Consider the following 24,928-nt stretch of genomic DNA (forward strand, 5'->3'; position numbering starts at 1 on the left):
AGGGCGGGTGATTTAGACTTTAGTCAGGTTTTGTAGGCGCCGGCAGTTTCTAACGTGCCGTACGTCACTGGCGACGCCAGAAATTTGTACTTGCGCAGATTTATGGACATCGCTGGTTTATCCGACTTACGGCACGTTAGCATCTGACGGCGCCATATATGGGATAGCTCGAGTTGCGAGCTGAAACTGCGGGCGACGCGGGTTCCCTCGCTTGCGCCGCGAACTACGATCTATATCGGATCGCGCCCCTAGTGTGTTGTATCCACAGGACTGTACTGGGATAGGAAGGGCTTTCTAGTGTGAATGAATTGACTTTTCAATATAATTTGCTCATAGAATTGATAGCCTATTGCAGAAGGGAGCGGGAATGGGACAGTCCTCCCTTTCTGTTCTAGGTGACGGTCCACTGTGGTAAGTGGGCTTGTCTAGTAAGCATTTAATAAACAATAAGTAGGTTGTGGAGATTGTGAAGAAAAAACACTCATTAAAACTTAAACTTTATTGTAGCCATATTAAAAATTCCTTTAGACAAAGGAAATGATACACACATACATTCCTTCTTGATTTCTGAACAAAGGGTTAAGTCTCATTGCTACCCTTTGGTAACATCGCTATTCAGAGTTACAAGAAGGCTACAAACAGGGGAACAGATTTAAAAATGGGCCATGGGGTTAGGGCAAGTACGTGCAATAATTAATAGTTTCAACAGCCGCAATTTTAAAGAGATATATATATATATATATATATATATATATATATATATATATATATAGATAGATGGTATATAGAGAGTTACTTATTTCCTCATCAACTGAGTGTCTGTATCTTTAAGACATTCAAAGATAGTAACTATAGGCTCAATTCCCTTTAGTCCACCTGCGTCAGGTAGTGGCGGTGTTATAACCTCCAAATATATATATACTTTTACTTAATACTCCTTAGTAGGCAGCTGTGATTCCAATACATCATCTTATCTATGTTGTTAACGTATATCGTATCGTGCTACTCCTTGTTTATATATAACACAATATATTAATATATTACAGGATCATGTAGTTGTCAGTAAACATACATCGTGCAAACATACTGGTTACTTTCATACCTGTATAAATTATCTATGGTGCCGATACTTTTTCAGGCGACCATTAATTACCAAGTTATGAAATCAGTTTTGTATTTACAGCAAGCACTCTTGGTCCAATTATACACACTCAGTTACTATAGTATCACTATAGTGGGTGCCGATATCTTTCAAGCACCCACTCTATAGTTAACATGATCAATTAAGGATTAGAGTTTTAGATCCTATATAAATATTAAAGATATATTGTTACAAGTATTCAACAGAGACTATTACAAGCTATTATCAGCTGTTACAAGCATTACTATTGTAATCATTAATAAGTAATTATTAATCTCATGGAGAGAGCCCCAGTGCCGATACTGTTACAGGCACGTAATCTACCTGGGCGGGGCTTATGAGTAGATTACGTGCCTGTAAGAGTATCGGCACCATAGCTAATTTATACATGTATGAAAGTAACCAGTATGTTTGCAAGATGTATGTTTACTGACAACTACATGATCCTGTAATATATTAATATATTGTGTTATATATAAACAAGGAGTAGTACGATAAGATATACATTAACAACATAGATAAGATGATGTATTGGAATCACAGCTGCCTACTAAGGAGTAAGAATGTAAAGTATTTTCAGCATCATTCTTAGGATTAGGACATAAAGAAGGAACAACAATTTCCCTGTTAATGTTGTTATAATTAACAACCTTTGGCAAACATTTTAAAGTAGTCCCCAAAACTGCTTTATCTTGATGAAAAATCAGATACGCAGACTCACAAGAGAGGACAGATAATTCAGAAACTCTTCTAGCAGAAGAGATAGCTAAAAGAAATAACACTCCAAGAAAGTAGTTTAATATCTAAAGAATGCATAGGCTCTAAAGGAGGAGCCTGTAAAGTCTGCAAAACTAGATTGAGACTCCATGGAGGAGAAACAGACTTAAAGGGACAGTCTACACCAAAATGTTTCTTATTTATAAAGATAGATAATCCCTTTATTACCCATTCCCCGTTTTTGCATAACCAACACAGTTATATTAATATACTTTTTACCTCTGTGATTACCTTGTATCTAAGCCTTTGCAGACAGCCTCCTTATCTAAGTGCCTTTGACAGACATTCAGTGTAGTCAATCAGTGAAGACTCCTAAATAACTTCACGGGAGTGAGCACAATGTTATCTATATGACACATGTGAACTAGCACAGTCTAACTGTGAAAAACTTTCAAAATGCTCTGAGCTAGGAGGCGGTTTTCAACTGTTTAGAAATCAGTTTGAGCCTAGTTAGGTTTAGCTTTTCAAAAATACCACCAAGGGAACAAAGCAAATTTGATGATAAAAGTAAATTGGAAAGTTGTTTAAAATTGCATGCCCTATCTGAATCATAAGAGTTTAGTTTTGACTTTACTGTCCCTTTAATAACAGGCTTTATTCTGGACAAAGCGTGAACAAAACAGTGAATATCTGGAAGATTAGCAATCTTTCTGTGAAACATTACAGAAGGTGCAGATATTTGTCCTTTCAAGGTACTGGCAGATGCATTTTTATCTAAACCATCTTGAAGAAACTGAAGATTTCTAAGAATTCTAAATGAATGGCAAGAAAAAATTATGATTGAAACACCAGGAAATATAAGTTTTCCAAACCTTATAATAAATTTTCCTGGATACAGGTTTTCTTGCTTGAATCATTATTAATCACAGAGTCAGAAAAACTTCTGTGACTTAGAACTAGGCGTTCAATCTCCACACCATTAAGTTCAGAGATTTTAGATCTAGATGAAAGAAGGCACCTTGAGACAAAAGGTCTGGTCTTAGAGGAAGATGGCATGGCAGGTAGCTGGAAACATGCTGGTAGACACTTGTCCACTGAACGCAGACAGGCAAAACCAGTGCAGGAAATTATCAGCAGAGGAATAAATATATATGAGAGTAAGTTTAAAACTGTAACGGGAGATAGGAGATGAATCTCTGTAACCGATTAACAGAAAAGCCACATTAAGGTATATACAGAGGTAGAAACATGATAACCTTAGGCAATACGGTATATACAGAGGTAGAAACATGATAACTTTAGGCAATACGGTATATACAGAGGTAGAAACGTCATAACCTTAGGCAATACGGTATATACAGAGGTAGAAACATGATAACCTTAGGCAATACGGTATATACAGAGGTAGAAACATGATAACTTTAGGCAATACGGTATATACAGAGGTAGAAACATGATAACCTTAGGCAATACGGTATATACAGAGGTAGAAACATGATAACCTTAGGCAATACGGTATATACAGAGGTAGAAACATGATAACCTTAGGCAATACGGTATATACAGAGGTAGAAACATGATAACCTTAGGCAATACGGTATATACAGAGGTAGAAACATGATAACCTTAGGCAATACAGTATATACAGAGGTAGAAACATGATAACCTTAGGCAATACGGTATATACAGAGGTAGAAACATGATAACCTTAGGCAATACGGTATATACAGAGGTAGAAACATGATAACCTTAGGCAATACGGTATATACAGAGGTAGAAACATGATAACCTTAGGCAATACAGTATATACAGAGGTAGAAACATGATAACCTTAGGCAATACGGTATATACAGAGGTAGAAACATAATAACCTTAGGCAATACGGTATATACAGAGGTAGAAACATGATAACCTTAGGCAATACGGTATATACAGAGGTAGAAACATGATAACCTTAGGCAATACGGTATATACAGAGGTAGAAACATAATAACCTTAGGCAATACGGTATATACAGAGGTAGAAACATGATAACCTTAGGCAATACGGTATATACAGAGGTAGAAACATGATAACCTTAGGCAATACGGTATATACAGAGGTAGAAACATGATAACCTTAGGCAATACGGTATATACAGAGGTAGAAACCCGATAACCTTAGGCAATACGGTATATACAGAGGTAGAAACATGATAACCTTAGGCAATACGGTATATACAGAAGTAGAAACATGATAACCTTAGGCAATACGGTATATACAGAGGTAGAAACATAATAACCTTAGGCAATACGGTATATACAGAGGTAGAAACATGATAACCTTAGGCAATACAGTATATACAGAGGTAGAAACATGATAACCTTAGGCAATACGGTATATACAGAGGTAGAAACATGATAACCTTAGGCAATACGGTATATACAGAGGTAGAAACATGATAACCTTAGGCAATAGGGTATATACAGAGGTAGAAACATGATAACCTTAGGCAATACGGTATATACAGAGGTAGAAACATGATAACCTTAGGCAATACGGTATATACAGAGGTAGAAACATGATAACCTTAGGCAATACGGTATATACAGAGGTAGAAACATGATAACCTTAGGCAATACGGTATATACAGAGGTAGAAACATGATAACCTTAGGCAATACGGTATATACAGAGGTAGAAACATGATAACCTTAGGCAATACAGTATATACAGAGGTAGAAACATGATAACTCTAGGCAATACGGTATATACAGAGGTAGAAACATGATAACCTTAGGCAATACGGTATACACAGAGGTAGAAACATGATAACCTTAGGCAATACTCTCCTTACTTCCTTCTGGCAAATACTGCACTCTGAGGAAAAAACAGACTTCAATATACACTGAAGCACCTATCACTGAAGCACATCATACTTTACCTCCAAAGGAGGCAAAGTTTAAACTGGGATATGAGTAAGGTGGGTGGGGTATTTATAGGCTTTGAGGTTTGGGAAACTTTGCCTCCTCCTGGTAGGAATTTATATCCCATGTGTAACAAATCATGGACTCTCGCCACCTATATGAAAGAAACTGAGCTGTGCCTTATGTTTTCCTTTGCCAGACATGCAGCATTACAGCACTGGAATACTCCTTAGTCCATTGTGCCTTTGTTATGTCTAGAAGCTAAATTGTAGTTTATAGTTCACGCTCTCTAAAAGAGAATGTTACAATGCAATCCTGTTAATTGCTGTCATTTGTTTTTTACTGATTAAGGGGTTTTGCATGTGGCAACCTTGTATTGTTTTGTCTTTACCCTCAATAAAAATGTTAAAATAAAATAAAAAAGGGGGCGGGGCTAGCCAGCCTAGGAGATGGCTGCTGTCTAACTGAGCTCCTGTGCCCTATCTAAGTGCGAACGTAACTGGCAATAGCCACCATGCACTTTGAAGCTCTGAATTGCTGGGAATGTGAGCTACTTTGAACTTGCCTAGATTCAAGGGACCTGCTTCACCCGTTACAGAGGATTCACCTCTCTATACTGCGCATACTATGCGCTCAGGCCCACCTTACACCGGACTTTTCTGAGGGCTGAATTCCTCATACTGGACCCACGGGTCATCGCCAGTGTGGGGTGATTGAAGAGAGAGACACCATAAGGCCCGTAAAATCACCTAATCTCCAAAACCGGAGCGAGACACAGCATGAAGAACGCTCCATGATAGGCCGCAGCCTGCGCTAGAGTTGAATGCGCACTTGTAATACCAAGCTCTGGTACAGCAACGCAGCAGAGGAGGAAATCCTACAGGAGGGCAAGAGAGGGGACATATAAATTAAGCATACTACAGCATTAATGCAGAAGTCAGCAGCAAAGGGATATATATCGATCACCTTGCATAGTGTTAACCCCATAAATATCTTAAGCTGTCTGCTTCATATTCAACCTGCCTAAAACATGGTGATATTTTGCAAGCAAACATTTTCAAGGCTTTAAAGTTGCAATAATGTAAATACACCCTTTCCTCCATAAGCCACTTTACACTGAACAATGTAAACAAGAGCTGCAGTTTTATCTTTAACAACCGATATCAGCATTAGCAAAGATTAAAGGACTCTCATACAAGGCAACAGTAACTACACCTCACTCTTAAAGCTACAGTGGTCACAGAGAGGCCTGATCTCTTTAGATAATTATAGCAATGTATCCAAAAAAGGGCAGCAAACCCAGCAAGAATGCAAAACATTTGAAAACTCCTACTCACTCTGTAAATAACTTTTTCAAGACATTAGATGCCAAAGCAATTGCTCCCATAGAAGAAGCTCCGCCAGACCAAAGGTCTAATCAAAGTTTATCGGATTCTGAAAGTGACCACACACCTGAAAATATCACTATTCCCACAGCTCTCTTTAATTCAATTCCATCAAAAAAAGACTTTTCCTCCCTTATCTCTCAGGTCAAACAGTGTATCAAAGATGAAATATCGGATCTCAAAAAGGATATCTCAGATATAGGTCACACAGTCGAATAGCTTGAAAACACCCAAGCTTTACACGCGGAAGCTATTTCTGACCTCCATAATACCATTCATAAACAAGATGCAACTATCAATGAACTTGAGGATAAGATAGACGATGTCGAAAACCGCAGCAGACGTCACAATATTAGGAGGGGAATCCCTGAAGCTATTCCACCATCAGACATCGAACAATATCTTCAAGACTTTTTTAGTGCGTTGAAAAAAAGAGGAAATTCTCTTCCAAAATTAGCTTGGATAGAGCCCACAGGGCTCTGCGTCCTAAACCTCTGGCTGGACAAGCCCCAAGGGATGTTATAGTCCGTATTACTAATTTTCAAGAAAAAGAAGAGCTAATGAGATTACCTAGGGAACAACAGCCCATTAAATATGAAAACACAGAAATACAAATGTTTGCTGACCTTTCACAGAGGACTCTTACAAAACGAAGGGAACTCAAACCACTTACAATGTTGCTGAGGAAGGTAAATATCCCTTACAGATGGGGGTTTCCTTTTCATCTGTTGATCCTCTGGAGGGGAAGACGCATCACCTGCGCTTCCACCAAGGATATACCAAATATCTGTAAAGATTTAGACATCCCAACCCCCCAAATGGAAGAAAACACTACACTTCAAGAAGAACCCCCAGGTCCAAGTAAATCAACCCCCCTGCCACAAAGTAGGGAATGGAGACAGGTCCCCCAAAAGAGGATACGAAAGCCTTCACATCCTTCACCTCAGCCACTAGATAAAAAGGGGTAATGACAAACCAGTTCTTTCAAGTCCTGTTATACACCATCTAGGCCCCTATGTGAAGGGACCTTTACTTGCAAGTACCACCAGTAATCCCTTACACAATAGGTCTCAAAGCTCACAGAGTTGCTGATATGGAGCTTTATAGGTTAAAAGGTTAATTGTTAACTGATGTTGACTTTTATTCCTTGTTCTCACTTAGTTGGGAGATTATCTCCTTAACGTTAGGAATATGTTGTTTAAACACTTGTCAAAAATAATGTGTTTTATTATTTTTCTTCTCTGTCTTTTTTTCCTTTTCCCTTTCTTTTTTCTCTTCTATTTAAGCATTTATTGTCAATTGTGCTTGTATCAAAATGCAGAATGTGTTATTCTTCATTAGCTCCACCAACACCTATTTCCCATAATGGATAACTGTGCGCCACAAAACCTCACTATTTTCATACAAAACACCAAAGGCCTTAACTGCCCTAACAAGAGAAGAATGGCCATCTTAGACCAAAAGGGGAGGACACATCCTAATGCTCCAGGAAACCCATTTTAAAGGGAAAAATATTCCCAAATACTTCTCCACACATTAACCCCAACACTTCCACAGCACCAACCCAAACAAAAAAATTAATGGTTAGCATCCTAATCCACAAATCCATTCCCTTCACTAAGACACACATTATCTGTGACAAAGAAGGCAGATATATATGTTTAAATGGCCTTCTATATGGCAAACCAGTAACTTTAATGAATATTTACGCCCCAAATTCACATCAGGATAAATTCATAACCTCAGTAACGGATTTAATTCTTAAAGAAGCTAAGGGATCCCTAATCATGTCAGGAGATTTAAACTTCCCACTTGACCCCACAATTGACTGCTCAAATCCCAACACTAGAGCTAAAACCCCAAACCTTAATAATATTTGGCAAAAATTCAAACTTCTTGGGCTACATGATACCTGGAGGTACTTCAACCCCCAAAAACTAGACTTTACCTTCTTTTCACATCCCAATCGCAACTATTCTAGGCTAGATTACATCCTAGTGGACCATCTAGTCCTATCCCACACCAAACACTCATATATAAATCACACAACCTGGTCAGATCATTCCTTAGTTGCATGCACCATAAGATGGCCAACAGCCCCTCTCCAAGCTTTCCCGTGGAGATTGGAAGACTCACTATTGTTAGACCCAGCGCAGAGAGAATTATTTTCACAACATATAACCTCATATTTCTCCTTAAATGCCAACCCAGAAATTAACGCGGCCACCCTTTGGGAAGCCCACAAAAGCACTATAAGCTGCGAGTTCATTAAAGCTGCCCCCCAAATCAAAAGGAAAAGTCGGGAGGAGATAAATCTTCTAGCTACAGATATCGCTAACCTAGATTTCGAACACAAATCCAATCCCTCTGATAATACTATTCTAGAGCAACTCAAAATTAAAAGAGAAAAAATGCACTCCATATTACATATTAAATCACAAAGGCAACTTCTTTACCTCCAACAAAACTTCTACAGGGAGGGAAATAAGTCAGGAAAACTTTTAGCCAGAGCATTAAAAAAGCAACAACAGAAAACTTATATCCACTCCATCAAATCTTCAGATGGCAAACACTTAGAAGACACTAAATCTATAGCCAGAGAGTTCAAGAGGTTCTATCACAAACTTTATAATCTATTCCCACATAGAAACCCTCAAAACCATGCATTCTACTGTAACCAATACCTGGATAACCTACCAATCCCAAAACTAAATTCTGATCAATGTAATCTCCTGGACCGCCCTATTCAACCCTCTGAAATATTAGAGGCAATAAAACATCTAAAACAAAATAAAGCTCCAGGACCTGATGGCTTTACGGGTTTATATTATAAAACCTTTGCTTCACTTTTATTACCACACTTAACATCCCTGTTTAATTCTATTCCAGAAAAATTCCCATTCCCTGACACTATGATGCAAGCCAACATCTCGGTCAAAGCTAAGCCTGGCAAACCCCCGGACACACCGGTGAACTTTAGGCCAATTTCATTATTGAATGTTGATCTCAAACTTTATGCAAAAATTTTAGCCTCCCACCTCAATCAAATTCTGCCGTCCATAGTTCACCAAGACCAAGTGGGCTTTGTCCCACATAGAGAAGCAAAAGATAACACGGTCAAAGTCCTCAATTTGCTGGAATATGTCACACAAAACAAGACCCCGACTATTTTCCTACCAACCGACGCCGAAAAGGCTTTTGACCGACTAGATTGGACATACTTACTCTCGACATTACAACATTTTCATATCCCTGACTCCTTTATCCAAAAATGTTTTGCTCTCTATTCAAACCCCCCAGCACAGGTAAAGATCAATGGCACTCTCTCAGAGCCATTTGAAATCCGAAACAGTTCTAGACAGGGCTGCCCCCTTTCCCCGCTTCTTTTTATCCTGTCCCTAGAACCATTGGCCATCAAAATAAGACTAAACAATCAAATTCAAGGGATAACTATTGCAAACCAAACACATAAACTAGCCATATTTGCAGACGACATTCTCCTGACACTCACAAACCCTTCATTATGTCAACAACAGATAACCACTGAATTAGCACAATTTGGAACTATATCAAACTTTTTAGTAAACATGACCAAATCGGAATATCTGCCCATAAATTTGCCAGTCCAAGCCCTTAGCATCTTAAAATCAACATGCCCCCTCAAGCAACAAACAAAATACTTAAAATACCTTGGCATTCACATTACCCCAGATAAGGCAGATCTATGCATGTATAATTATGGTAGTTTAATCACAGAGCTGCAGACTCTAACATCTCACTGGCTTCCAAAAAGTATATCTTGGCTAGGTAGAATACAAACAACAAAAATGACCCTACTCCCAAAAGTTCTATACATTCTTCAGACAGTCCCTATCCCAGGTATCCAAAAAGACCTAGATATTCTGCAAAAGATCATAAACGACTATATTTGGAGACGCAGGCCACTACACACAACCTAAATATTGTCAGCTGGAATCCTGCCTTCTTCGGCAGACACCCCATTTCCTCTTTTTCAATCTCCAACGAAACTTGGTTGGATTGGAAACAAATCTGTAAAACGCCAAACAAAATTTCCTCCAGATACTCACCCCTTATCACATTATTAAACAATCCGGAATTTAAGCCTGGCAACCTCCCGGAATATGACTCCTACACGGATTCCCTACAATTCCTCCCTATGTATCTCCTGTTGGACGATGCTAAAAATACTAAAACCAAACCCCAGCTTGACTTAACACCCTTTCCTCTCATCTTTGTTTCGTATCCACCAAATGAGACATTATATAATATCACATAAATTTAGAAAGGACCTAACCCGTCCTCTCACGGTTTTTGAACAGCTATGCGTGTCTAAAGAGGAAATAAAAGGAGTGATTTCCAAGTTATATAAACTCACCTTAACAAACACCTTCCCGGATCTCCCCTCCTACGCAAAAAGATGGGATAATGAGCTAAACACGAATACATGTGCAAAGACATAGTCCCACAGATTCTCTAATCTGTCACACTCAGGACATTTGGCCCAAGCAAAAGAAACCAACATTAAATTAATGATGAGGTGGTACCTAACACCAGCTAGAATTAAATACATATACAAAAAGTCCCCGGGTTCGTGTTGGAGGGGCTGTATCCAGGAGGGACATCCCTACAACATTTGGTGGGAATACGAGCATATCAAATCATACTGGTCCATCATCTTCATGAACATTAATAAAATTCTAAACACACAAATATCACCTAGCCCAGAAATAGTTATGTTAAATCAACCTATCACAATCGCTTGTAAAATAAGTAAACACTTATTTCACATCATGCTAAATGCAGCTAACCAGATAATACAGAGCGAATGGAAGTCGACACTTGCACTTACCGTATCAGAATGGGTAGACTTAGTCAACAAAAACTTATTGCTGGAGAGGTTATATTACCTAAAACTAGGTCAGCTATCTTTTTACCTTGACATGATGTTTTTATGGGAATCTTTCAAATACAGTGAATAATGTATATAATATGCTTAAGAAATAACACAAGTAACCAAATAGAAACAGAACTTTATTGTCTATAACCGTTCTTAGTTTTCTTTCTATTCCTTTTCTTTACTCTTTCTAACTAACCTATATTCTGCAAGGCAAATGACAAACCTTCACCTGTGTACATGTTCATGTTAAGCTTCCAGCACAAACTCAATGAGAAATAGATTCTAGATGTCCTCTTTTTGTTAATAGATGGGAAAGCTCATATGCTATGCACCCTAACTTAGAGACTCTGAGCCTCCCAAGGACACAGCGTTATTGTGAAAAGACTATTAGCCTGAGGCACTCTGGAAAGGACTTTTGAGCACTCTGCTTTGAAACATGAGATGTATAACTTTTCCTTTCTAGGAAAACAGTTTTGCTTTTGTCTTATTGTTGTTGTGTTAACACAAAATTCAATAAAAATGTTAAAAAAAAAATGTGTATTATTGTGTTTCATGGCAGCAGCAGTTACAGTTATTGTAAAACATGACAAATAATTACTATTTCTGAAGTCTGACTAATATGGCTAAATACAGCTATTTCACTTATCTGATATTCATTTCTGCAAAATGAATTTGTTTAAACCTTCAAAACAATTGGTTGCAACCATAAAAGATTCTTTAGACGATCATATTGAATTTGTGCATAATTTTTATTATTTGAAAGTGTGATTTAAAATTTAAACTGTAAAAAACATAACATAAAGTGAGCTGTGAGCGCAAGAACTGTAAGATTAAAGTAAAAAATAACGCAGTCACAAAAGAGACAAAAACATGTAAATACTGCTAATAAAAGCTAAAGGTAAAGTATCTCTGTATGTACTGGAATAGCAGAGATAAAGAGTCCCATGTGTATTATTGGGTTTTTAGTGGCACAAGATAACCAGCTTATTGTCACGGTTTCATATTATTTGCAATGGATTTTATTTTGTAAAGCCAGTAAAACCCTATGTAATGTGTCTCTTCTTACTAATTAGCATTGGGGCCTCTTATTTTTTATTTAAGATGCGCATCTTACAAACACCTATATTTTTATATTCAGGTGTCTTTCTATTAGTGTATTAAACCTTTGAGTGCGAACGACGGCTCCGAGCCGTCGCAAATTGTCCCAGTCAGGTGCTGATGATGGCTCAGAGCCGTCGCAAGCACTCACCCACCTTGAGAGCAATCTGGTGGCTCCCACCTACTCCCACCCCGGTGATCTGGCCTGAATAGTGAGAGGCATCGCAAGGGGCTTCACGATTCATGTGGTGACATCAGGCGCAATGACGTGATGACGTCACTGCGCAACTTTATTTAAAATTAAAAATGGACAATATAGGGAAATGGGGGCATGCTGCTTAGAAGCCTGTATCTCAGGCATCTAATCAGCTACAGACTCCCAAGACCCACCGTTGGAAAGGTAATCACTTAACCTTTACAATGGTATAAGTCTTGGGGATCTGAAAAAAAAAGTTAAAAAGTAAAATAAATATATTTTAAAAAAAGTAAAACAAATAAAAAGCTCAAATCCAGCTTTGCACCCAAGTGGGAAATGGCTTAGCAGCCAAAGGGTTAAGTATGTTCAGTATTTTGTCACAACCTAGCCACCTTTATAGTTGTGAGAAAAACAGTGAGAACTGAAGGATGGAAATGTTTAGATAATTACGTTGGGATTTGAGAGAAAATGTCACACGCCCATGGAACGCCCATGTTCAGGTTATTTTCCAAACAAAACCACAACAATTATGCTTTGTATTTATAAGTACAAATTGTGATGTGTTTTTTTGCAGATCCCATGTACTTAAATTATGATTCACGCTGTGCATAGTTAATATGATTCATTCCCGTGTAATTTACATACAAGTTGTACGTTTTTGATAAAATACGCTTTTTGCTGAACAATTTTGTTATGATTTTTAGATGCACATTAACAATACAATTTTTTTTCCTTTGTATTTGTGTGTGAAAGGTTCAATAATTCGTTTATAAATGATTAATTTAGTTTTGCAGTTTATAATTTATTTATCTCCTCCCCATATGAAAGTGCAGTATACACCCCTTAGCGAGACTCTGTTCTCAGGGTAAAAAGCAGCTTTATAGAAATCCCCCAGGGAAATAGTAGAACTGGCGAGGATCCTTAAAGGGACAGTAAACACTCAAAATGTTTATTGTTTAAAAAGATAGATAATCCCTTTATTTACCATTCCCCAGTTTTGCACAACCAACACAGTTATAGAAATATACTTTTTACCTCTGTAATTACCTTGTATCTAAGCTTCTGCAGGCTGCCTCCTTATCTGTTATAGAAATATACTTTTTACCTCTGTAATTACCCTGTATCTAAGCTTCTGCAGGCTGCCTCCTTATCTGTTATAGAAATATACTTTTTACCTCTGTTATTACCTTGTATCTAATCTTCTGTAGACTGCCTCCTTATCTGTTATAGAAATATACTTTTTACCTCTGTAATTACCCTGTATCTAATCTTCTGCAGGCTGCCTCCTTATCTGTTATAGAAATATACTTTTTACCTCTGTAATTACCCTGTATCTAAGCTTCTGCAGACTGCCTCCTTATCTGTTATAGAAATATACTTTTTACCTCTGTAATTACCCTGTATCTAAGCTTCTGCAGGCTGCCTCCTTATCTGTTATAGAAATATACTTTTTACCTCTGTAATTACCTTGTATCTAAGCTTCTGCAGGCTGCCTCCTTATCTGTTATAGAAATATACTTTTTACCTCTGTAATTACCCTGTATCTAAGCTTCTGCAGGCTGCCTCCTTATCTGTTATAGAAATATACTTTTTACCTCTGTAATTACCCTGTATCTAAGCTTCTGCAGGCTGCCTCCTTATCTGTTATAGAAATATACTTTTTACCTCTGTAATTACCCTGTATCTAAGCTTCTGCAGGCTGCCTCCTTATCTGTTATAGAAATATACTTTTTACCTCTGTAATTACCCTGTATCTAAGCTTCTGCAGGCTGCCTCCTTATCTGTTATAGAAATATACTTTTTACCTCTGTAATTACCTTGTATCTAAGCTTCTGCAGGCTGCCTCCATATCTCAGCTATTTTGACAACTTGCATTTCAGGCAATTAGTGCTGACTATTAAATAACTCCACGTGCATGAGCACAATGTTATTTATATGAAACACATGAACTAACACCCTCTAGCTGTGAAAAACTGTCAATGCATTCAGAAAAGAGGTGGCCTACAAGGGCTTAGAAATTAGCATATGAGCCAACCTAGGTACAGCTTTCAATTAAGATTTCCAAGAGAACAAAGCAAATTTGATGAATAAAATTAAAGTAGAAAGTTGTTTAAAATGACACGCCCTATCTGAATCATGAAAGTTTAATTGGTACTTTACTATCCCTTTAAATAATCTCTCCATCCCAGAGACCTTTAGATATTCGGCACCATAATGTCCATCCTCAGTGTTTGTTTGTTTTACAATGACTTAGATTTTTCTATGTAAATCTGACAACCTTATTTCCCCTCTCACGTGCTGTACATAGGCACAGTTATCTGTTGTACTGAAGTGCTCCATACCTGTGTATTAGCTCTTGGGAACTTAATATTATTCCTATAATCCACTAGAGATTGTTTCACTATATTTTTATACAAAATTAGATATAAAAATGCTTTGTATTTATCCTTCAATTAACAATATTATTTATTAATAAGACAGAATATTTATATCTAAACAAACACTTACAGATATAGTATACATAGTGATTGTAATACCAAACCTCTTTTTCTATGGACTGAAAAGATGAAGTAGGTAAGGTAAGGAAAGTATTCATAGCAACTTGACATTATATACCTTACAGTAAGACATAACTACTGGATAAAAAAGAAGCCACTCCTGGGCAGATATGTGATGCTGCTGTGTGCACTTTTAGTTTTCAGGACTGAAAAATACAACATTCTGAGACTTAAATTACAGGAAAATGGGGAAAAATAAATAATGAAGGTAAATATAATAAAGCAAATTACAGAGAACAACCCTATGGATTACAGCTACTTTATTAGAAAAAAGGCAGCATTATCAGGACAATTCTTACGCGTTTTGCTCATCAAGCGCTTTGTCAGACGTCTTCGATGAAGTCACAATAAGAGGTCACGATAATGCTGCATCTTTCTAATAAAGCCGCCTTAATCCATAGGACTGTTCCCTGCTGTTTGTTTATTACAATTTATATGTAGTGAATAGAGGAATCACTGTAACAGTGGGGACCCTTTGTACCACTGAAGTGTTGGCGTGCAGCTGCCGGAGGTAACCTAAAGCTACACAGGAAACTCGCCATGATCGGTAGTGACTACTAGCACAAGCAAGTGGGACACTCTTTATGCCTACGGATCTATAATTCAACCGGAGACAAAAGGGAATAGTGAGTGAAGTTATCTCTATGTGTTTATTGCATTATTAGTCACTGTACGTCTGTGACACACAGATAATATCCCGGCACACAGCTGATATAACAATACTATTAGACATTAAATAGTGAGTGAGTGAAGTTATTTCTATGTGTTTATTGCATTATTAGTCACTGTACGTCTGTGACACACAGATAATATCCCAGCACACAGCTGATATAACACTACTATTAGACATTAAATAGTGAGTCAGTGACGTTATTTCTATGTGTTTATTGCATTATTAGTCACTGTACGTCTGTGACACACAGATAATATCCCAGCACACAGCTCATATAACAATACTATTAGACATTAAATAGTGAGTGAAGTTATTTCTATGTGTTTATTGCATTATTAGTCACTGTACGTTTGTGACACACAGATAATATCCTGGCACACAGCTGATATAACAATACTATAAGACAATAAATAGTGAGTCAGTGAAGTTATTTCTATGTGTTTATTGCATTATTAGTCACTGTACGTTTGTGACACACAGATAATATCCTGGCACACAGCTGATATAACAATACTATTAGACATTAAATAGTGAGTCAGTGAAGTTATTTCTATGTGTTTATTACATTATTAGTCACTGTACATCTGTGACACACAGATAATATCCCAGCACACAGCTGATATAACAATACTATTAGACATTAAATAGTGAGTCAGTGCAGTTATTTCTATGTGTTTATTGCATTATTAGTCACTGTACGTCTGTGACACACAGATAATATCCCGGCACACAGCTGATATAACAATACTATTAGACATTAAATAGTGAGTGAGTGAAGTTATTTCTATGTGTTTATTGCATTATTAGTCACTGTACGTCTGTGACACACAGATAATATCCCAGCACACAGCTCATATAACAATACTATTAGACATTAAATAGTGAGTCAGTGAAGTTATTTCTATGTGTTTATTGTATTATTAGTCACTGTGCGTTTGTGACACACAGATAAAATCCCGGCACACAGCTGATATAACAATACTATTAGACATTAAATAGTGAGTCAGTGAAGTTATTTCTGTGTGTTTATTGCATTATTAGTCACTGTACGTCTGTGACACACAGATAATATCCTGGCATACAGCTGATATAACAATACTATTAGACATTAAATAGTGAGTCAGTGTAGTTATTTCTATGTGTTTATTGCATTATTAGTCACTGTACGTTTGTGACACACAGATAATATCCCGGCACACAGCTGAGATAACAATACTATTAGACATTAAATAGTGAGTTAAGTTATTTCTATGTGTTTATTGCATTATTAGTCACTGTACGTTTGTGACACACAGATAATATCCCAGCACACAGCTGATATAACAATACTATTAGACATTAATTAGTGAGTCAGTGAAGTTATTTCTATGTGTTTATTGCATTATTAGTCACTGTACGTCTGTGACACACAGATAATATCCCGGCACACAGCTGATATAACAATACTATTAGACAATGAAAGTATACGGTAAAGTTGTTTTCCTAGGAATAATTAGTCAGTTTATATTACAGTCTCAAGGTGTTTACTGCCCCTTTAGTCAGATCTAGCTTTGTGCTATATTGTTGTGAATCCTTGTTTAATGAAGATAACATTGTGACAAATCTAACAAGATATTGATTACCTAGATATAATTGTTATTATTTGTCTCTGCTGTTAATTAAAGGGATATAAAGGGGCAAAAATATTTTAAATATGTTAGATCAGTTTATTATTGTACCACTGATTGTTTATAACTATGTATTTAACTCCTGGAAAGTCAGCTATAGAGCAGCAATGTACTACTGGGAGCTAGCTGAACATATTTGGTGAGCCAATGACAAGAGGCACGTGTAGAGCCACCAGTCAGCTCTCAGTAGTACATACACATGATAACAGAAGTGAAATTAAAATTACACATTCTATCTGAATTATGAAAGTGTAATGTTCTATCCCTTTAAGTATGATTTAAGTTACATAAAATGTCTGTGTATAAAAAGTCTTGCTGGTGATTAATAATCTGGGTTGGTGTAGGTTGAGGGTTAATTTGATATTGTTTTATGTACTGTTAAAGGGACAGAAAAGGCAAAATTAAACAAATGGATTGGATAGAACATGATATTTCAAACAACTTTCCAATTTACTTCTATTATAATTTGTGCTTAGTTCTGTTAGTATCCTTTGTTGAAGAGTAATCCTAGGTGAACCCAGGAGCGTGCATGTATCTTCAGACAGCAGAGTTTGCATAAACATTTATAGCAGTTATACAGTTACAGACACTGCTGCACAGAGTGCTAAATACACGTGCACGCCCCTAAGCTCATATAATATCAGCTTCTTAGGTTAACTCTATAACAAAGGATACCAAAAGAACAAAGCAAATTAGATAAAAGAAGGGAATTGGAAAGTTGGGTAAAATTGCTGCTCTAATTGAATTATCAGCGTTTAACTTTCACTGTCAGATTTTGCTTCTGTTTTTGATGATGTTTTCCTAATTATTCTGTGATATTGGTTTTTTATTTATACAAAAAACACAAAATACTGGTCTGGATTACAATCACTTTTTATTTGCATGAAAAAACATTGTATATCATTATATAGTAAACAGCAGCATTACATGATATATGCACACAATGGTATAAATATACCTAACACTTGTGCTCTTGATACAAAGGGATTTATCAGACATATAATGTTCCCTTTATATATACAGTATGTGCTATTATCAGTTCTTGTGGCTTCTAACTAACATGAAATCATCTAACAGACATAATATCAAGTTACAGAACATGACACACATATTACATACCCAGTATACATGTAGGTTATAGTAGCCATTTAAATTAAACTGATTATGATCACATGACAAACATATTACATACCCAGTATACATGTAGGTTATAGTAGCCATTTAAATTAAACTGATTATGATCACATGACACACATATTACATACCCAGTGTACATGTAGGTTATAGTAGCTATTTCAATTAAACTGATTATAATCACATGACACACATATTACATACCCAGTGTACATGTAGGTTATAGTAACCATTTAAATTAAACTGATTATGATCACATGACACACATATTACATACCCAGTATACATGTAGGTTATAGTAGCCATTAATATTATACTGATTATGATCACAAATGTACCAGTTACTGATATTGTGTCTCATGAAATAAAATCAGTAATTCCTCTGGTATATAACATTTACAATGCTAAGAATCTATTGCTATAAGAAAAGGTTTATCTACATGATGTGCACATTAAATATATCTCCCAGATGTCAATCATTTGAGACGGATGTTCTTGTTTATATAATTCTCTAACACTCTTCATATAAAGACTCCTTTATTCTGTAAATGTAATTATTTCCTCCCCCCTATGTAAATCAAATGTACATCTCCTAACACTGGCGTATTAATAAACAACACTGGGGGTGCTTTGGTGGTGAATGGTTGTGTAAACTGGTCAGTATGAGGACAGATTTGTATATTCCTGTGTGGTATATGTATTCTATCACATTAATATGAGAGAAACTGAGGTGCACATATATAGAGGAACAAAGGACAACAGGAGATCACTTCTAATCTGGGGCTTTTATAACTGGGATTAGAAAGTGTTATTTACAATAGGATCCTTTTTGATGCTTCTATTTAGAGAGTTTGTCATCTTTAGGATAATTGTAAAAAAAGGTTTGTACACTGTGTTTATAAAGTTTATTTGTGAGTAAATATTAAGTGTTTTGTGATACCTGATTTCAGTAAAAACATTTTTTCCACTTTCCAAACATGTTAAAGTTTTCTTCCCTTGTGAATTCGTTTGTGAGTTTTCAGATGATCCATTTGTGTAAAACATTTTCCACACTCTGTACACATGAAAGGCTTTTCTCCTGTGTGACTCCTTTCATGAGTTTTCAGATTACTTTTTAATGTAAAATGTTTTCCACACTCTGTACATGTAAAAGGCTTTTCTCCTGTGTGACTCCTTTCATGAGTTTTCAGACTAATTATTTGTGTAAAACTTTTTCCACACTCTGTACATGCGAAAGGCTTTTCTCCTGTGTGACTCCTTTCATGAGTTTTCAGATGACGTTTTTCTGTAAAACATTTTCCACACTCTGTACATGAGAAAGGCTTTTCTCCTGTGTGAATCCTTTCATGAATTTTCAGATGACTTTTTTCTGTAAAACTTTTCCCACACTCTGTACATGTGAAAGGCTTTTCTCCTGTGTGAATCCTTTCATGAGTTTTCAGTTTACTCTTTTCTGTAAAACATTTTCCACACTCTGTACATGTGAAAGGCTTTTCTCCTGTGTGACTCATTTCATGCTTTTTCAGATCACTCTTTCGTGTAAAACATTTTCCACACTCTGTACATGTGAAAGGCTTTTCTCCTGTGTGACTCCTTTCATGACTTTTCAGTTCACTCTTTTGTATAAAACGTTTTCCACACACTGTACATGTGAAAGGCTTTTCTCCTGTGTGAATCCTTTCATGAGTTTTCAGATGACTTTTTTCTGTAAAACTTTTCCCACACTCTGTACATGTGAAAGGCTTTTCTCCTGTGTGAATCCTTTCATGAGTTTTCAGTTTACTCTTTTCTGTAAAACATTTTCCACACTCTGTACATGTGAACGGCTTTTCCCCTGTGTGAATCCTTTCATGCTTTTTCAGATCACTCTTTCGTGTAAAACTTTTTCCACACTCTGTACATGTGAAAGGTTTTTCTCCTGTGTGAATCCTTTCATGAGTTTTCAGATTATCTATTCGTGTAAAACATTTGCCGCACTCAGTACACGTGTGTGGTTTCTCACCTGTGTGAATTTTCTGGTGTTCTAGTAGATGAGACTTCCATCTAAAGCTTTTCTCACATTCTGTAGATTTGAAAGGTTTCTCCTTTGTATGAATCATTTGGTTAGACTGTAGACTTTTCCCTTCTTTAATATGTTTTGAAAACTCAGTAAATGTGTGTGGTTTATCCTCTGGGATAATAATTTCACTAGATAAGGCATAAATGTTGTCCTCTTGTTTGATGACTAAATTACTATCTGTACATAATGATTGCTGCCCAGTTCCTGCCAATTCACCATCTTCTCTAAATATCTGCTGTGATATGCCCAATGTTTGTGAATAGTCATTGGTGTCCAAGACTATTGGAGTTTGTGGTATCATTCTGATGCTTTCTGTAGTGAAGGAGGGATATGAACTATTCAAGTGTTTGTCTACATAAAAAGAAATGGAATAAATTAAAATAAAACTGTTTATTCTTTATAATAGCATCCATCTCAATAAAAAAACATTTTTTATACTCAAAAATGCCTTCCGTTTTGTATTTTTAAATGTATTTACTTCTAACTCACAAATTGAAAAAGGATGACATAGAATGTAAACATTACTCCATCATAGTAAACTAAATTACTGAGTTGTGGGTGTTTCACACATGGGAACAAGGTAGGCATAAGTGTAGTTATGGGTGTTCCATGAGCGATGTCAGGGCAGGGGAAGGTGGAGTTGCAGGTGTTCTGAGAAATGAAACAGGTCAGGGGGTGAGGTTAGGCAGTTGTTGGACATGGTCGGTCTAAAAGGACAGAGGGGGGAGTAGTATTTTTTCCCTCCTCCTCAGCCCAATGGATGTTGCTCCTTCTTTATAATGGTCACTGACACAAATGTTCTTAAAAGATGCAGATATAAATATAATAGTTTATATTTGTTTAGTGAGTGATCTATTCTATTTTCCTAGTAATTAAAGTCAGTATAATATCTATTTTACTCACCTAACACATATGAGTTCATGCTGATAACAGGCTCCAATGTCTGTGCTCAGGAAGAAGGTTCACTTATTCACTCCAGTTACATCAATACCTGATATCTCTCAGTGCTCTGGTCATGTCTGTAAAAAGTATATTAAATGGTTTAGACAAATAATAATAAATAATGGTTCTGATTAACTGTACGTATGGTATAATTAAAGGCACACATAACAATTCATGTGATACAGATCAGCTGTTTAGGTTATTACATATGTGCTATTGATTCAGCACAAGCATTTAGCAGTGAGCTCTGTGGGTGTTATAATTGCCCCTTAAATATTATTCTTCCCAGATCTATACAACATAATGGTAGAAAATCTATTTAAGTGGGGCCATATCATAACTTTACAAATATATTATAATCTTTGTTTTCTATCATTTATATGAAACAATATTTTCTCCTGAAAGAAATGTTAAATATCCGTTGTTTAAATATAAATTAAATTGGATACTGCATTATTGGTATTGTACTTCCTACTAATTCTCACTGTCAGACATTTTGTCATGTGCTCGACCCCCAGTCCTTTAACTTCTCTTGGTCAATACTGAATTGTCTTAAATCACACTGCAAGATAGGCACTAAAATGTTCATTTCAATTGTTATCTTGGATAGAGTTAAAAAAAAAAAAAAGATTTTTTGTTTACAAGGAGTGATAATATAATGAGATATGTTCTTTTGGCAAATTCAGTCCATTTAAAAGGACCATAACATATAGAATTACAAAATCAACAAATGCATAATAAAAATACAATACAATAAAACCTACTTCTCTTTTTAAAGTCATAGTAAATTGTTTTCTGATAAATGTAGTTCTGCACCTGTACCATGTGACAGCTATCAGCCAATAACAGACACATATTTTTATATAATGCGTCTGTTATATATAATGTATATATAATGTAAGTAGGAGCCAGTGCCTCATAACAGGTAATTTAAAAGGCTGTGTACAATTTGATAATGGAAATAAATTACAAACAGCAAACAGTTATTTTTTTTTTTTTATTAAATTGTTTCTATTGAATTTTTCAAAAATGAATAACATTAGCACATAACATTTGTGGAATATAGTCAAAGTAAAATATAAATACAAATTACAGTCACTCTTGATAACATAAATTAGAGGCACTATAATCAGCGTAGCCGTGTGACCATAAAGAAATGAAGGATATTTCTAAAGAGGGGGAAAAGTAGGAGAGGATATAAGTTAAAGAAGGGGAGGAGGTGGGGGAGATGAGAAGGAGGTTTTGTGTCAAAGGTACTTTAGGTTATATTGTTGTTTTCTGGTCCCATATAAATATGATGTCCAAGATAAAATCAGCTTTACCTTGAAAGCAGTAGTGCAGTTTTTCCAAAGAGAGAACATGATCACTTTACATTTGTAAGGTGGGTGTTGTCGCTTTTTTCCAAAATCTAGGTATTAAATCTCTTGGCGCAATTTATCATACATTGTAACAATCTCCTATGATACAGACAAGGGATTTGGGGGAGGTCATTGAGGAGTATTATGGAAGGGCAAAGTTTGAGTGTTGTACCTAATATTGAGTTAATGTGTAAGGTGATGTTTTTATCTGAGGGCAATGCCACAAGATATGGGAGAGTGCCTATTTCACCACAACGTCTCCAACACAATGAGGAGGCACCAGTGAAAATACTGTGGAGTCAGTGGGGTGGGAGGTACCATCTTGATAGGATTTTGTAGTTAAGTTCTACAATGATTGGAGAGATGGATGCTTTCTTGGTCAATTTAAAGAATTTGCTTTGTTCTTCTGTAAACGTTTCTTGCAGTTCATTTTCCCACTTAGTTATATATAGGGGTTTATGTGTTGGGAAGTAGCCTCTAAGCATACTATAAATTAATACATAAGGATTCAAATGGTGTGTTAGGTCTTACGAAATTTAGCTTATGTGGATTTATTTGGATTGCATGACGAATTTAAAGATAAACAAACCATTTGTGAAAAGGTGTTCCTATATGTTGTAAGTCATTTTGTGTTCTGAAATGTCCGTCTTTAAACAGTGAAGATATTGGTAGTTGTTGTAATTGATCGGTTATGGAGATTGTGTCAATTCGGGCTGGAGGAACAATGGGTGTCCCCAGAGTGAGGTGAGAGGGGATATTTGGCTTGAGATTGTGTGATTTAATTGGATGGTTTTGTCCCATGTTTTGAGTGTGTTTGCTACATAGTAGTTAGTGGTGCATGTATCTTTTTGGGATCCAACACATCTCGCCCAAAGAAGGAAGATTAGGGAGCGCTGCTTCTAGTTGGACCCATGGCTTAAAAGGGTTGTTATGGTTCAATGCAGCAATACGTTCTAGATGGATAGCCCTTAAGTAGTCAAGTTGGGAATTCCTAGGCTGCCATCTTACCTGTTTCGGTATAAGGTCTGTTTTTCTACTCTTGGTCGGTGGTATGACCATATAAATGTTTATTTCTTTCATGTAATTAGCAAGAGTCCATGAGCTAGTGACGTATGGGATATACATTCCTACCAGGAGGGGCAAAGTTTCCCAAACCTTAAAATGCCTATAAATACACCCCTCACCACACCCACAATTCAGTTTTACAAACTTTGCCTCCCGTGGAGGTGGTGAAGTAAGTTTGTGCTAGATTCTACGTTGATATGCGCTTCACAGCAGGCTGGAGCCCGGTTTTCCTCTCAGAGTGCAGTGAATGTCAGAGGGATGTGAAGAGAGTATTGCCTATTTGAATTAAATGGTCTCCTTCTACGGGATCTATTTCATAGGTTCTCTGTTATCGGTCGTAGAGATTCATCTCTTACCTCCCTTTTCAGATTGACGATATACTCTTATATACCATTACCTCTACTGATTCTCGTTTCAGTACTGGTTTGGCTATCTGCTATATGTACAGGAGTGTCCTGGGGTAAGTAAGTCTTATTTTTTTGTGACACTCTAAGCTATGGTTGGGCACTTTATACGTAAAGTTCTAAATATATGTCTTTAAACTTATATTTGCCATGATTCAGGATAATCAGTATTCCTTCTTTCAGACTGTCAGTTTCATTATTTGGGAAAATGAATTTATGAATAAAATATTTTTTCTTACCTTAAAGAAATTTTCTAATTGACTTTTCTCCTTGCGGGCTGTTAGGCTCGCGGGGGCAGAAAATGCTTCAATTTATTGCGTCATTCTTGGTGCAAACTTTTTTGGCGCAAAATGTTGTCATTTCCGGCGCCATAGTTGACGCCGGAAGTTTACACGTGGTTGCGTCATTTTTGACGCATGTGTGTTACAGACGTTTTTTTGCGCCAAAAAGTGTGGGCGTCATACTTGGCGCCAAAAAATGTGGGCGTCATACTTGGCGCCAAAAAATGTGGGCGTCATACTTGGCGCCACTTTTTTTCACATTATTTAAGTCTCACTTTTTTGTTGCTTCTGGTTGCTAGAGGCTTATTTGTTTTGCATTTTTTCCCATTCCTGAAACTGTCATTTAAGGAATTTGATAATTTTGCTTTATATGTTGTTTTTTTCTATTACATATTGCAAGATTTTCCATAAATTATTCCTGGATCAG

General features: G+C 36.5%; 1 protein-coding gene across 1 annotated transcript in view; it reads right to left on the reverse strand.

The window, feature by feature from the left end:
• Positions 1-21,472, reverse strand: part of LOC128661303 (zinc finger protein 27-like) — a 108,031-nt gene extending 86,559 nt beyond the window's left edge. The window contains exons 1-2 of the mRNA XM_053715574.1: positions 21,355-21,472; positions 19,430-20,802 (exon numbers count right to left, since the gene is read on the reverse strand). Of these exons, the coding sequence (XP_053571549.1) occupies positions 19,430-20,802; positions 21,355-21,373 (1,392 nt within the window). The 5' untranslated portion in view covers positions 21,374-21,472. The remainder of the gene's footprint in view (positions 1-19,429; positions 20,803-21,354) is intronic.
• Between the last annotated feature and the right edge of the window lie 3,456 nt (positions 21,473-24,928).

This window comes from Bombina bombina, chromosome 5 (assembly GCF_027579735.1).
Source record: "Bombina bombina isolate aBomBom1 chromosome 5, aBomBom1.pri, whole genome shotgun sequence".
NCBI classification, from domain to species: Eukaryota; Metazoa; Chordata; class Amphibia; order Anura; family Bombinatoridae; genus Bombina; species Bombina bombina.